This window comes from Dendropsophus ebraccatus, chromosome 8, assembly GCF_027789765.1.
Source record: "Dendropsophus ebraccatus isolate aDenEbr1 chromosome 8, aDenEbr1.pat, whole genome shotgun sequence".
Lineage (NCBI taxonomy): Eukaryota > Metazoa > Chordata > Amphibia > Anura > Hylidae > Dendropsophus > Dendropsophus ebraccatus.
Genome location: NC_091461.1, coordinates 124,940,865 through 124,957,452, shown reverse-complemented (window position 1 = coordinate 124,957,452; position 16,588 = coordinate 124,940,865). Strand labels below are relative to the sequence as shown.

Here is a 16,588-nt window from a genome sequence, read left to right as displayed (position 1 = left end):
AGCTGCTGCTGTGTTATCAGGGTTATACAGTTACTATACATTATATACCACATGCTGCTATACTGTACAGTAACTTATATATCACATCCAGCTGCAGTGTTATCAGGGTTATACACTTACTATACATTATATACCACAGGCTGCTATACTGTACAGTAACTTATATATCACATATCCAGCTGCTATGTTATCAGGGTTATACAGTTACTATACATTATACACCACATGCTGCTATACTGTACAGTAACTTATATATCACATATCCAGTGGCTGTGTTATCAGGGTTATACAGTTACTATACATTATATACCACATGCTGCTATACTGTACAGTAACTTATATATCACATATCCAGCTGCTGTGTTATCAGGGTTATACAGTTACTATACGTTATATACCACATGCTGCTATACTGTACAGTAACTCATATATCACATATCCAGCTGCTGTTATCAGGGTTATACAGTTACTATACATTATACACCACATGCTGATTGCTATACTGTACAGTAACTTATATATCACATATCCAGCTGCTGCTGTGTTATCAGGGTTATACAGTTACTATACATTATATACCACATGCTGCTATACTGTACAGTAACTTATATATCACATATCCAGCTGCTGTGTTATCAGGGTTATACAGTTACTATACATTATATACCACATGCTGATTGCTATACTGTACAGTAACTTATATATCACATATCCAGCTGCTGCTGTGTTATCAGGGTTATACAGTTATTATACATTATACACCACATGCTGCTATACTGTACAGTAACTTATATATCACACATCCAGCTGCTGTGTTATCAGGGTTATACAGTTACTATACATTATATACCACATGCTGATTGCTATACTGTACAGTAACTTATATATTACATATCCAGTTGCTGCTGTGTTATCAGGATTATACAGTTACTATACATTATATACCACATGCTGCTATACTGTACAGTAACTTATATATAACATATCCAGCTGCTGTGTTATTAGGATTATACAGTTACTATACATTATATACCACATGCTGCTATACTGTACAGTAACTTATATATCACATATCCAGCTGCTGTGTTATCAGGGTTATACAGTTACTATACATTATACACCACATGCTGCTATACTGTACAGTAACTTATATATCACATATCCAGCTGCTGCAGTGTTATCAGGGTTATACAGTTACTATACATTATACACCACATGCTGCTATACTGTACAGTAACTTATATATCACATATCCAGCTGCTGTGTTATCAGGGTTATACAGTTACTATACATTATATACCACATGCTGATTGCTATACTGTACAGTAACTTATATATCACATATCCAGCTGCTGCTGTGTTATCAGGGTTATACAGTTACTATACATTATATACCACATGCTGCTATACTGTACAGTAACTTATATATCACATATCCAGCTGCTGCAGTGTTATCAGGGTTATACAGTTACTATACATTATACACCACATGCTGATTGCTATACTGTACAGTAACATATATCACATATCCAGCTGCTGCAGTGTTATCAGGGTTATACAGTTACTATACATTATACACCACATGCTGATTGCTATACTGTACAGTAACTTATATATCACATATCCAGCTGCTGTGTTATCAGGGTTATACAGTTACTATACATTATACACCACATGCTGCTATACTGTACAGTACAGGTCGCACAATTACTATTATGCACCATTTGAAATAAAAAGCTCTTATTTGTGCTATATCAGTCTTGGTCAATCAACTGTAATCAACCATAATGGCTACCTATGAGATGTAAGTGATATGATGTGATGTTCTGTATGCACGTGTGTACCTATGATAACTGTGAGCAGATATAGTGGTGCCCACTATATAGTATAATATATACTGTGTAAGTGACTCACGCTACTCTTATATTTCTATAGGAAGCCGCTTTATCCTCCTGGAGGGCAGCCAGTTAGACGCCAGCGATTGGCTGAACCCGGCGCAGGTCATTCTCTTCTCACAGATGAACTCCAGCGGGCCCTGGGCCTTAGACCTGTGTGCTAAAAGAATTCTGGACCCCTGTGAGCACTTATGTGACCCGGAGACAGGTAATGCTCACTATTTATGTGACCCGGACAGGTAACGCTCACTATTTATGTGACCCGGACAGGTAACGCTCACTATTTATGTGACCCGGACAGGTAACGCTCACTATTTATGTGACCCAGACAGGTAACGCTCACTATTTATGTGACCCAGACAGGTAATGCTCACTATTTATGTGACGTGGACAGGTAACGCTCACTATTTATGTGACGTGGACAGGTAACGCTCACTATTTATGTGACCCGGACAGGTAATGCTCACTATTTATGTGACCCAGACAGGTAATGCTCACTATTTATGTGACCCGGACAGGTAACGCTCACTATTTATGTGACCCGGACAGGTGACGCTCACTATTTATGTGACCCGGACAGGTAATGCTCACTATTTATGTGACCCGGACAGGTAATGCTCACTATTTATGTGACCCGGACAGGTAACGCTCACTATTTATGTGACCCGGACAGGTAACTCTCGCTATTTATGTGACCCGGACAGGTAACGCTCACTATTTATGTGACCCGGACAGGTAACGCTCGCTATTTATGTGACCCGGACAGGTAACGCTCACTATTTATGTGACCGGACAGGTAACGCTCACTATTTATGTGACCGGACAGGTAACGCTCACTATTTATGTGACCGGACAGGTAACGCTCACTATTTATGTGACCCGGACAGGTAACGCTCACTATTTATGTGACGCGGACACAGGTAACGCTCGCTATTTATGTGACGCGGACAGGTAATGCTCACTATTTATATGACCCAGACAGGTAACGCTCACTATTTATGTGACCCGGACAGGTAACGCTCGCTATTTATGTGACCGGACAGGTAACGCTCACTATTTATGTGACCCGGACAGGTAATGCTCACTATTTATGTGACCCGGACAGGTAACGCTCACTATTTATGTGACCCGGACAGGTAACGCTCACTATTTATGTGACCCGGACAGGTAATGCTCACTATTTATGTGACCCGGACAGGTAATGCTCACTATTTATGTGACCGGACAGGTAACCCTCACTATTTATGTGACCCGGACAGGTAATGCTCACTATTTATGTGACCCGGACAGGTAATGCTCACTATTTATGTGACCGGACAGGTAACGCTCACTATTTATGTGACCCGGACAGGTAACGCTCACTATTTATGTGACCCGGACAGGTAATGCTCACTATTTATGTGACCCGGACAGGTAATGCTCACTATTTATGTGACCGGACAGGTAACCCTCACTATTTATGTGACCCGGACAGGTAATGCTCACTATTTATGTGACCCGGACAGGTAATGCTCACTATTTATGTGACCCGGACAGGTAATGCTCACTATTTATGTGACCCGGACAGGTAACGCTCACTATTTATGTGACCCGGACAGGTAACGCTCACTATTTATGTGACCCGGACAGGTAACGCTCAATATTTATGTGACCCGGACAGGTAACGCTCACTATTTATGTGACCCGGACAGGTAACGCTCACTATTTATGTGACCCGGACAGGTAATGCTCACTATAATAGAATTCTGGGCCCTGTGGGTACTTATGTGACCCGGAGACAGGTAACGCTCGCTATAAGTGACGGCCTTTGCACAGATTTTGCAGTAATGGATCCTACTGGATTGCAAGAATCGTTGAGCTTAGTGTAATCCAGGTTGACTGCAGAAATCAATGACGTAATGATTGTCTTCTCTAATTTCAATCAATGTAACAAAGCATCAAACAATAGAAAGTTCCGGAACGTTTTTTTAACCTGTAACGTTTTAAAGCCAGAAAAAAGTGTAACTCCTTCTGGAAGTGTCTGTATACTGATAGAATGTGAAGGTCATGATGGGGATACCAGACGGCCATCTTCTTTCTGCTTCCAGGAGAGTGTTTATGTCATGAAGGGTATATGCGGGATCCGGTGCACAAGCATCTCTGTATACGCAACGAGTGGGGGACCAACCAAGGGTACGTACCGCAAGCCAAAGGGCCATCCAAGATTTTATTTCTTTCTTCTCTTTAAATTTTCCTATGAGGTTGTGAAGTGAGCTGGTTACGCTAAGAGTTTAGTGAACTTTGAGCATGAGAGTCCGTCCGAACCCGATTGTGCGGCATCTGGTTACCGGTGGCTGCTGGAGATGCGTGCCACCCTAGGGAGTCCTGGAAAACATGGAGGCAGCCCTAGGCCATAGACTATATGCATGTTTTCCAGGCAGCCTCGGGGTGGCATCCAACTTCAGCCGCCGCTAACCATATGCTGCACGCTCAGGTCTGGATGCCGCACGCCCGGGTTCGGATGCCGCACCCTCGGGTTTGGATGTCACACGCTCGGGTTCGGATGCTGCACGCTCGGGTTTGGATGCCGCACGCTCGGGTCCGGATGACAAAGGCTCGGGTCCGGATGCCGCACGCTCGTGTCCGTATGCCGCACGCTCGGGTTTGGATGCCGCACGCTCGGGTTCGGATGCCGCACTCTCGGGTTCGGATGCCGCACGCTCGGGTTAGGATGCCGCACGCTCGGGTTCGGATGCCGCACGCTCGGGTTCGGATGCCGCACGCTCGGGTTCGGATGCCGCACGCTCGGGTTCGGATGCCGCACGCTCGGGTTAGGATGCCGCACGCTCGGGTTCGGATGCCGCACGCTCGGGTTCGGATGCCGCACGCTCAGATTCGGATGAGCTCTCATGCACGCTGAAAGTTTGCTCAACTCTAAGTTCTATTCCCCATTGCCGCACTGTCCATAGAGCTGAGCTCTATTCCCTGCAGAATCAGACAAAGCCTATGGGCAGTGGTGGGCAGAGAAGCAGCCATGTTATTCTAACCCTATAAGCCCTGCGGAGGGCGCTGCGTCCATTGTCTCACAGGCTTGTTTCTATGATCACAGACCCTGGCCCTACACCATGTTCCAGAGAGGATTCGATCTGGTTTTGGGGGAGCAGCCGGCGGACAAGATCTTCAGGTATAAAATCTCATTGATGATGATTTCTTTTATATTTAAGTAAATTTAAGAACATTTGAGTTAAATAAAGGAAATAACGACAAAGGAGACGTCACCGGTGAGGAGCAAAGGGGTCACCTAATATCTGACCTTGTTCTGGTGATGAGGAGTATTAATGGCCCCAGAGGACAAGACCCCCACTTATACCGTATATGTATATATATATATATATGTATATATATAACAGCCAGCAGCCTAGTCAGACGAAAACACTGACTGGAGGGAAAACTTCCTTATTACAAGGGACCGCGACTACATTACATCATAGGGGGATCTATATATACCGCCATATAGTGCTCAATATGACAGTGCTAATATGATAGAGCTGGGGTCTCCTAGACCAAGAATAAATGTGAAACATATCTTACTAAGTCATATCTTTATATGATATATATGACTCCCATAGGCTTCTATAGAGCCCTACTATACCTATAGGTCTATGGGGGGGGGGGGAGGGTATTATGGTTCGATGGGGGTATTATGGATCTGTGTGTGTGTGTGGGGGGGGATATTATAGCTCTATGGGGGGGTATAATGGATCTGTGGGGGGATATTATAGCTCTGTGGGGGGTATAATGGATCTGTGGGGGGATATTATGGCTCTATGGGGGGTATTATGGCTCTATGGGAGAGTATTATAGATCTGTGGGGGGGTATTATGGATCTGTGGGGGGTATTATGGATCTGTGGGGGGATATTATGGATCTGTGGGGGGTATAATGGATCTGTGGGGGGATATTATGGCTCTATGGGGGGTATTATGGCTCTATGGGAGAGTATTATAGATCTGTGGGGGGGTATTATGGCTCTATGGGGGGTATTATGGATCTGTGGGGGGATATTATTGATCTGTGGGGGGTATTATGGATCTGTGGGGGGTATTATGGATCTGTGGGGGGGATATTATGGCTCTATGGGGGGTATTATGGATCTGTGGGGGGTATTATGGCTCTATGGGGGGTATTATAGATCTGTGGGGGGTATTATGGCTCTATGGGGGGTATTATGGATCTGTGGGGGGTATTATGGATCTGTGGGGGGTATTATGGCTCTATGGGGGGTATTATGGATCTGTGGGGGGTATTATGGCTCTATGGGGGGTATTATGGATCTGTGGGGGGTATTATGGCTCTATGGGGGGTATTATGGATCTGTGGGGGGTATTATGGATCTGTGGGGGGTATTATGGATCTGTGGGGGGGATATTATGGCTCTATGGGGGGTATTATGGATCTGTGGGGGGTATTATGGCTCTATGGGGGGTATTATGGATCTGTGGGGGGTATTATGGCTCTATGGGGGGTATTATGGATCTGTGGGGGGTATTATGGATCTGTGGGGGGATATTATGGATCTGTGGAGGGTATTATGGATCTGTGGGGGGTATTATGGATCTGTGGGGGGGTATTATGGATCTGTGGGGGTAATATGGATCTGTGGGGGGTATTATGGATCTGTGGGGGGGTATTATAGCTCTATGGGGGGTATTATAGATCTGTGGGGGGTATTATAGATCTGTGGGGGGGTATTATAGATCTGTGGGGGGTATTATACCTCTATGGGGGGTATTATAGATCTGTGGGGGGTATTATAGATCTGTGAGGGGGGTATTATGTCTCTATGGGGGGTATTATAGATCTGTGGGGGGGTATTATGTCTCTATGGGGGGTATTATAGATCTGTGGGGGGTATTATAGATCTGTGGGGGGGTATTATAGATCTGTGGGGGGTATTATACCTCTATGGGGGGTATTATAGATCTGTGGGGGGTATTATAGATCTGTGAGGGGGGTATTATGTCTCTATGGGGGGTATTATAGATCTGTGGGGGGGTATTATGTCTCTATGGGGGGTATTATGGATCTGTGGGGGGTATTATAGATCTGTGGGGGGGTATTATAGATCTGTGGGGGGATATTATGTCTCTATGGGGGGTATTATAGATCTGTGGGGGGTATTATGTCTCTATGGGGGGTATTATAGATCTGTGGGGGGATATTATGTCTCTATGGGGGGTATTATAGATCTGTGGGGGGGTATTATGTCTCTATGGGGGGTATTATGGATCTGTGGGGGGGTATTATGTCTCTATGGGGGGTATTATAGATCTGTGGGGGGTATTATGTCTCTATGGGGGGTATTATAGATCTGTGGGGGGGTATTATGTCTCTATGGGGGGTATTATAGATCTGTGGGGGGGTATTATGTCTCTATGGGGGGTATTATGGATCTGTGGGGGGTATTATGTCTCTATGGGGGGTATTATAGATCTGTGGGGGGGTATTATGTCTCTATGGGGGGTATTATAGATCTGTGGGGGGTATTATGTCTCTATGGGGGGTATTATAGATCTGTGGGGGGATATTATGTCTCTATGGGGGGTATTATAGATCTGTGGGGGGGTATTATGTCTCTATGGGGGGTATTATAGATCTGTGGGGGGTATTATGTCTCTATGGGGGGTATTATAGATCTGTGGGGGGGTATTATGTCTCTATGGGGGTATTATGGATCTGTGGGGGGATATTATGTCTCTATGGGGGGTATTATGTCTCTATGGGGGGTATTATGTCTCTATGGGGGGTATTATAGATCTGTGGGGGGTATTATGTCTCTATGGGGGGTATTATAGATCTGTGGGGGGATATTATGTCTCTATGGGGGGTATTATGTCTCTATGGGGGGTATTATGTCTCTATGGGGGGTATTATAGATCTGTGGGGGGGTATTATGTCTCTATGGGGGTATTATGGATCTGTGGGGGGGTATTATGTCTCTATGGGGGGTATTATAGATCTGTGGGGGGTATTATAGATCTGTGGGGGGGTATTATGTCTCTATGGGGGGTATTATAGATCTGTGGGGGGATATTATAGATCTGTGGGGGGATATTATAGCTCTATGGGGGGTATTATGTCTCTATGGGGGGTATTATAGATCTGTGGGGGGGTATTATGTCTCTATGGGGGGTATTATGGATCAGTGGGGGGGTATTATGGATCCGTGGGGGGTATTATGGATCTGTGGGGGGTATTATTGATCTGTGGGGGGTATTATGGCTCTATGGGGGGTATTATGGATCTGTGGGGGGGTATTATGTCTCTATGGGGGGTATTATAGATCTGTGGGGGGGTATTATGTCTCTATGGGGGGTATTATAGATCTGTGGGGGGGTATTATGTCTCTATGGGGGGTATTATAGATCTGTGGGGGGTATTATGGATCTGTGGGGGGATATTATAGATCTGTGGGGGGTATTATGGATCTGTGGGGGGTATTATAGATCTGTGGGGGGTATTATGGATCTGTGGGGGGTATTATGGATCTGTGGGGGGATATTAGCCCATGTCGTGTCGGCCTCCATATTACATGAGCCCTACCCTAATGAAGTTCTCCATGTCCAGGGAAGCTATAGATGATTACAGATGTAGGTTAGGCCCATAAGGACACGTCTCAGTATACGCCATGTTTCATCCAACCTGTTACTATTACGTCCATCCCTGTATAGCGGATTTCTCTTTGTTAATGTTTTACACTATAATAAAAGCTTCTTCTCCATCGGACTCATTATAAGAAATCGTTCCCTTTATCCCAGGTTTACGTACACGCTGGGAGAAGGGATGTGGCTTCCCCTCAGCAAGAGCTTCGTCATCCCCCCGGCCGAGCTGGCCATCAATCCATCGGCCAAGTGTAAGACGGACATGAGTGTTATGGAGGACGCCGTGGAGGTCAGGTGAGTGCGAGGGGGGGGGGTCCACCGGGGAAAAGACCTAGTGTCACCCAGCGCCCCTCCCCCACTCTGATTAATGTGGCCGCCTGATTCTCCTGCTATATATAGTATATAGATGGATATATGCCGCCTCTAATAGGCCGTCATGTACAGAGGCTTCTCCTGGTGTATATAGTATATAGATGCATCTCACAGGCTGTCACCATGTACAGAGGCTTCTCCTGGTGTATATAGTATATAGATGCATCTCATAGGCCGTCACCATGTACAGAGGCTTCTCCCTGTGTATATAGTATATAGATGCATCTAATAGGCCGTCACCATGTACAGGGGCTTCTCCCTGTGTATATAGTATATAGATGCATCCCATAGGCCGTCACCATGTACAGAGGCTTCTCCTGGTATATATAGTATATAGATGCATCCCATAGGCCGTCACCATGTACAGAGGCTTCTCCTGGTGTATATATAGTATATAGATGCATCCCATAGGCCGTCACCATGTACAGAGGCTTCTCCTGGTGTATATATAGTATATAGATGCATCCCATAGGCCGTCACCATGTACAGAGGCTTCTCCTGGTGTATATATAGTATATAGATGCATCTCATAGGCCGTCACCATGTACAGAGGCTTCTCCTGGTGTATATAGTATATAGATGCATCTCATAGGCCGTCACCATGTACAGAGGCTTCTCCTGGTGTATATATAGTATATAGATGCATCTCATAGGCCGTCACCATGTACAGAGGCTTCTCCTGGTGTATATATAGTATATAGATGCATCTCATAGGCTGTCACCATGTACAGAGGCTTCTCCTGGTGTATATATAGTATATAGATGCATCTCATAGGCCGTCACCATGTACAGAGGCTTCTCCTGGTGTATATAGTATATAGATGCATCTCATAGGCCGTCACCATGTACAGAGGCTTCTCCTGGTGTATATATAGTATATAGATGCATCTCATAGGCCGTCACCATGTACAGAGGCTTCTCCTGGTGTATATAGTATATAGATGCATCTCATAGGCCGTCACCATGTACAGAGGCTTCTCCTGGTGTATATATAGTATATAGATGCATCTCATAGGCCGTCACCATGTACAGAGGCTTCTCCTGGTGTATATATAGTATATAGATGCATCTCATAGGCCATCACCATGTACAGAGGCTTCTCCTGGTGTATATATAGTATATAGATGCATCTCATAGGCCGTCACCATGTACAGAGGCTTCTCCTGGTGTATATATAGTATATAGATGCATCTCATAGGCCGTCACCATGTACAGAGGCTTCTCCTGGTGTATATATAGTATATAGATGCATCTCATAGGCCGTCACCATGTACAGAGGCTTCTCCTGGTGTATATAGTATATAGATGCATCTCATAGGCCGTCACCATGTACAGAGGCTTCTCCTGGTATATATATAGTATATAGATGCATCTCATAGGCCGTCACCATGTACAGAGGCTTCTCCTGGTATATATAGTATATAGATGCATCTCATAGGCCGTCACCATGTACAGAGGCTTCTCCTGGTGTATATATAGTATATAGATGCATCTCATAGGCCGTCACCATGTACAGAGGCTTCTCCTGGTGTATATAGTATATAGATGCATCTCATAGGCCATCACCATGTACAGAGGCTTCTCCTGGTATATATAGTATATAGATGCATCTCATAGGCCGTCACCATGTACAGAGGCTTCTCCTGGTATATATAGTATATAGATGCATCTCATAGGCCATCACCATGTACAGAGGCTTCTCCTGGTGTATATATAGTATATAGATGCATCTCATAGGCCGTCACCATGTACAGAGGCTTCTCCTGGTGTATATAGTATATAGATGCATCTCATAGGCCGTCACCATGTACAGAGGCTTCTCCTGGTGTATATATAGTATATAGATGCATCTCATAGGCTGTCACCATGTACAGAGGCTTCTCCTGGTGTATATAGTATATAGATGCATCTCATAGGCCGTCACCATGTACAGAGGCTTCTCCTGGTGTATATAGTATATAGATGCATCTCATAGGCCGTCACCATGTACAGAGGCTTCTCCTGGTATATATAGTATATAGATGCATCTCATAGGCCGTCACCATGTACAGAGGCTTCTCCTGGTGTATATAGTATATAGATGCATCTCATAGGCCGTCACCATGTACAGAGGCTTCTCCTGGTGTATATAGTATATAGATGCATCTCATAGGCCGTCACCATGTACAGAGGCTTCTCCTGGTGTATATAGTATATAGATGCATCTCATAGGCCGTCACCATGTACAGAGGCTTCTCCTGGTGTATATATAGTATATAGATGCATCTCATAGGCCGTCACCATGTACAGAGGCTCCTTTGGTGATTTGTAGGTTCTCACGATCTCTCCCTTTTTTGCCTCCGTCCCTCCCTCTCTCTTTCGATCTTTTGCCCCCGTCCCGACCTCCTTCTTGCCCCTTGCACTGATTTGCAGCCTTTCTTTCGAGCTTTCCTTGATTTGATGGATTTCCTCCCTGTCTCTTCCTCTCTATCCTCCCGCTCCGGCCTCCCTCCCTATTCTTTGCTTCGCCCGCAGAGAGGAGCTCATGACCTCCTCCTCATTCGATAACCTGGAGATTCTTCTCGACTCCTTCGGACCGGTGCGGGATTGCTCCAAAGGGAACGGCGGCTGCAGCAAGAATTTCCGCTGTGTTTCTGACCGCAAACTGGACTCCAGCGGCTGTGTGGTGAGTACGGCCTAAAACGGCCGCTCTAATATAGCGCCATCTTCTGGAAGACAATGTATTATTCTTCTATGATGTATTGTTCTCCTATATTGTATTGTTCTCCTATGATGTATTGTTCTCCTATATTGTATTGTTCTCCTATGATGTATTGTTCTATGATGATCTGACAATAGGCAGGCACTGACTTACATACAGAATATCTTCGTACTTTCTTCTCCCACAAGACTTTTTTCCAGAACAAGCAGCAGTCTGTTCTGCTGCCAGAGGATGTTATTATGGCTATTGCACCTGAGAAGAGACTTAAAGGCGTTATACAGGGTTAGAAAAAACACAGTTTTTGCAAAAGCAGCGCCCACCGTGTCTTAAGGTTGTGTGCGGTATTACAGGTCACCTCCATTCACTTCCATAGAACTGAGCTGCAAACCCCACACTCAACCTGGGGACAGGGGGGGCTGCTGTTTCTTGAAGAAGGCGGACATGTTTCTCTAGTCCTGGAGATCCCCTTTAAGCGTGCGGTATACTTTGGCTGCCTGTTGTTTCGGGTGCCGCATATAAACAGTATACAGGGAACATAGTCATAGTTTAAGATAAGTTTTGACACATTGAAATGCATGGATCTCGTTGGTGTATACTGTGGTATACAGAGGCCTACCAGCCAGCTTTCCAGTGTATGCCACAATGGTTGATTCAGATTTGAAAAGTCTGACTTGTAATTCCAGACACAGCCCATGGACAATGGTGGCGCTGATTCAGGAAAAGAAAATGACCATTTTCTCTCATAGAGACAAGTCATTTAAAGGGAGCCCCACCCCTCCCCCGGCGCGTCTGTGTTAGTAAATCCCTGTATTCCCCATAAAATAACAATCCTGGGTCCCCTCCTCTTATAGCTGGGGGATGGGCTGCTCCTCTGTTATTCCTTCTAGAAATCTATAACCAGCTGGTAACACCCACTTGCTTATTGGGTCATAGATTTCTAGTAGGAAAAAGGCACATCACATATCACATATCACACATTACATGTCACATATCACACATCACATATAACACATCACATATTACACACACATCACATATCACACCTCACATATCACATATCACACCTCACATATTACACCTCACATATCACATATTACATGTCACATATCACACATCACATATCACACATCACATATCACACCTCACATATTACACACACATCACATATCACACCTCACATATCACATATCACACCTCACATATCACATATTACATGTCACATATCACACATCACATATCACACATCACACATCACATATCACACATCACATATCACACCTCACATATCACACATTACATGTCACATATCACACATTACATGTCACATATCACACATCACATATCACACATTACATGTCACATATCACACATCACATATCACACATTACATGTCACATATCACACATCACATATAACACATCACATATTACACACACATCACATATCACACCTCACATATCACATATCACACCTCACATATCACATATTACATGTCACATATCACACATCACATATCACACCTCACATATCACACCTCACATATCACACATTACATGTCACATATCACACCTCACATATCACACATTACATGTCACATATCACACATCACATATCACACATTACATGTCACATATCACACATCACATATCACACATTACATGTCACATATCACACCTCACATATCACACATTACATGTCATATATCACACATTACATGTCACATATCAAATCTCACATATCACACATTACATGTCACATATCACACATCACATATCACACCTCACATATCACACATTACATGTCACATATCACACATCACATATCACACATCACATATCACACCTTACATATCACACATTACATGTCACATATCACATATCACACATTACATGTCACATATCACACCTCACATATCACACATCACATGTCACATATCACACATCATATATCACATGCCACACATCACATATCACACTTCACATATCACACCTCACATATCACACCTCACATATCACGTATTACACATCACATATCACACATTACATGTCACATATTACACCTCTCATCACATATCACACCTCACATATCACACTTCACATATCACACCTCACATATCACACCTCACATATCACACATTACATGTCACATATCACGTATTACACATCACACCTCTCATCACATATCACACCTCACATATCACACTTCACATATCACACCTCACATATCACACATTACATGTCACATATCACACCTCTCATCACATATCACACCTCACATATCACACCTCACATATCAGACATCCTCCAGCTATAAGAAGAGGTGACCCAGGATTGTTAGGAGGGGGACCTGTTACTTTTTATGACCTATGAATGTTTTCCCCTTTAAGTCTCCTCATATAGCGGTATACAATGGCATCTCCTATGTGGAGTAGCCCCCCTGTATAGCAGGATGCGGAGGCTGGCCCTCTCTAGTCTATGGATACAATAGGAGGGATACGGGGAGATGTAGGGGGTCTCCTATAGTTATTGATCAGCGGGTTCTGTCCAGTCTGAGCGGATGAGACGGCAGCAGAAGTAGTAAATATGTTGCACCCTGCAGCCGCTTCACCTTGCTGAACCTTGTTGGTGCCGGATTGGGACGGGGGATTTGCATTTCAAAGTTATCCGAAAATGTTTTATTGTTGAAGAGAGGAGATGAATGGGGGAGACATGAAAGCCCCTGGTGTCCCTGTGATCTTCCTCCTCTGTACATCACAATGCTCCATCCTGCATCAAGGCTGCAAACCTTTCAGGACTGTATAGGATTCATCTGCAGCTAAATCACATTCATTGTCTCTTACTGCTCCATCTCATCTGTTCCAGCACACGTAATACCGAGAACGGCGGCGCCACACTATCTCTACTAGAGATGAGCCAGTAGTAAAATATTCACATTTTCAAATATCGAGTCGAGTAGACCCCGATACTCAACTATTCGATCTAATATCAAATCCCATTAAAGTCTATGGGAGAAAAATGCTTGTTTCTAGGAAACCAAAATCCAACCACTTGGAGGTCACCAAGTCCACCATGAGACCTCAGAAAATGATGCCAACACCTCTGGATGCAGCAGGGACAGCAGGGGAAGCATGCCTGGCTGCATCTAACCAACTGGGACAGCAGGGGAAGCGTGCCTGGCTGCATCTAACCAACTGGGACAGCAGGGGAAGCGTGCCTGGCTGCATCTAACCAACTGGGACAGCAGGGGAAGCATGCCTGGCTGCATCTAACCATCTGGGACAGCAGGGGAAGCGTGCCTGGCTGCATCTAACCAACTGGGACAGCAGGGGAAGCATGCCTGGCTGCATCTAACCAACTGGGACAGCAGGGGAAGCATGCCTGGCTGCATCTAACCAACTGGGACAGCAGGGGAAGCATGCCTGGCTGCATCTAACCAACTGGGACAGCAGGGGAATCATGCCTGGCTGCATTTAACCAACTGGGACAGCAGGGGAAGCGTGCCTGGCTGCATCTAACCAACTGGGACAGCCGGGGAAGCATGCCTGGCTGCATTTAACCAACTGGGACAGCAGGGGAAGCGTGCCTGGCTGCATCTAACACGCCTAAGTCGCAGCATTACGCCACTATCACAGCTTCCCAACTATAGACTCCACTATCACAGCCTCTCAGCTATACACTCCAAACACAATATAACCTCTATGAAACGTGGGAAAATAGACCAGGAAACCTTTTTCCCCTACATTATCAGGGACAGAAAGTCAAATTTTCAGCAAAAGAAACATTTTCATGCACCCCTTTAAATCACATTGCCTACGACAACTACAGATGGGGGGGGGGGGGTGTAAATCACACAGCACCCCCGCTAACTGTTATTGTGTGTGTGTGATGTGGTCAGACACGTTCTACACATAAAGGGGTGCGGTTCTCATGCAAACCATGTAAAAACTGAAATTGAGGCCCGTCAGTGAGGTGAGCCCTCCAAAAATCCTTGGAGTTACAGGAGAACTGATAACAATACAGTCTTCTTAAGAGACCATGGAATTTGAATGTTCACACTTTAAATCCTTTCAAGAGTATCTAAGAGAGGGCCAATTTAAATTGAATTTGATGGAAAACCCACCCATTACTACCGCCTCTACCAACCTGATTGTATCCTGCCTGCTAAACAGTGACTTCTATCACCTAAAATCTTATAGAAAAAAAAAATTAGCAGGCCCTTGAGGTGAGTCCTCCAAAAATTGATTTTGTGGCCCTTGGGGTAAGTCCTCAAACAGTCCTATTAGATTTGATTTAACAAATAAAAGTTTAAGTTAATTTGAAATCAAGTGGCCTTTACTGACCTGCCGGCTTCTGCCTTGGGGAGAGGACACCCCCAACAAGTTTGTATCCAGAGATAAAATGGTTTGAAATGAACAACACAAGGATCCTACTAAAATAGCAAGATTCTGATTGAAAGTTGAAATGGCAAGTTTTTGCCCCACACAAGTTTTTGCCCTTACAAGGGCTTTTGGGAGTCTCTCCTGCCTAAAATCACCTAATAACTATCTCACTCTGCTACACACTGTCTCCCTCTCTAGCTACAGGTAGCATCTAATAACGAATCTCAAATCCACTATTCTATGCATGGCCCTTGAAATGAGGCCTATAAAAATTAGCTTGAGGCATTTGAGTTGAGCCCTCCAAAAATAAGCTTGAGGCACTTGAGGTGAGCCTTCTAAAAGTAGAGTTAGAGGTGTGGGGATTAGTTCAAATGGCAATAGAAAAGTATCTCTCCATATGCAGTTTAGCCAAATATTTTATAAGGCAATGGAAATCCAGCCTAGAATTCGTGGGAGCAGTCTTCCCACCAAGCACTAAGACTGCTCTAGTGAAAGACTGGCCCTGATCAGCTGCGCAAACAGCCATATTATTATTATTATTATTATTATTATTTTAAGTGTCAGTAACCTAGTTTTACTGACAAAAGCTACTGATTCACTT

General features: G+C 44.5%; 1 protein-coding gene across 1 annotated transcript in view; it reads left to right on the top strand.

Annotated features, from left to right (window-relative positions):
* ASTN1 (astrotactin 1) overlaps nt 1–16,588 on the top strand; it is a 469,175-nt gene that overhangs the window by 316,362 nt on the left and 136,225 nt on the right. Inside the window, exons 7-11 of the mRNA XM_069981712.1 lie at nt 1,936–2,103; nt 3,983–4,067; nt 4,984–5,058; nt 8,693–8,830; nt 11,423–11,573. Coding sequence (XP_069837813.1) covers nt 1,936–2,103; nt 3,983–4,067; nt 4,984–5,058; nt 8,693–8,830; nt 11,423–11,573 — 617 coding nt within the window. The remainder of the gene's footprint in view (nt 1–1,935; nt 2,104–3,982; nt 4,068–4,983; nt 5,059–8,692; nt 8,831–11,422; nt 11,574–16,588) is intronic.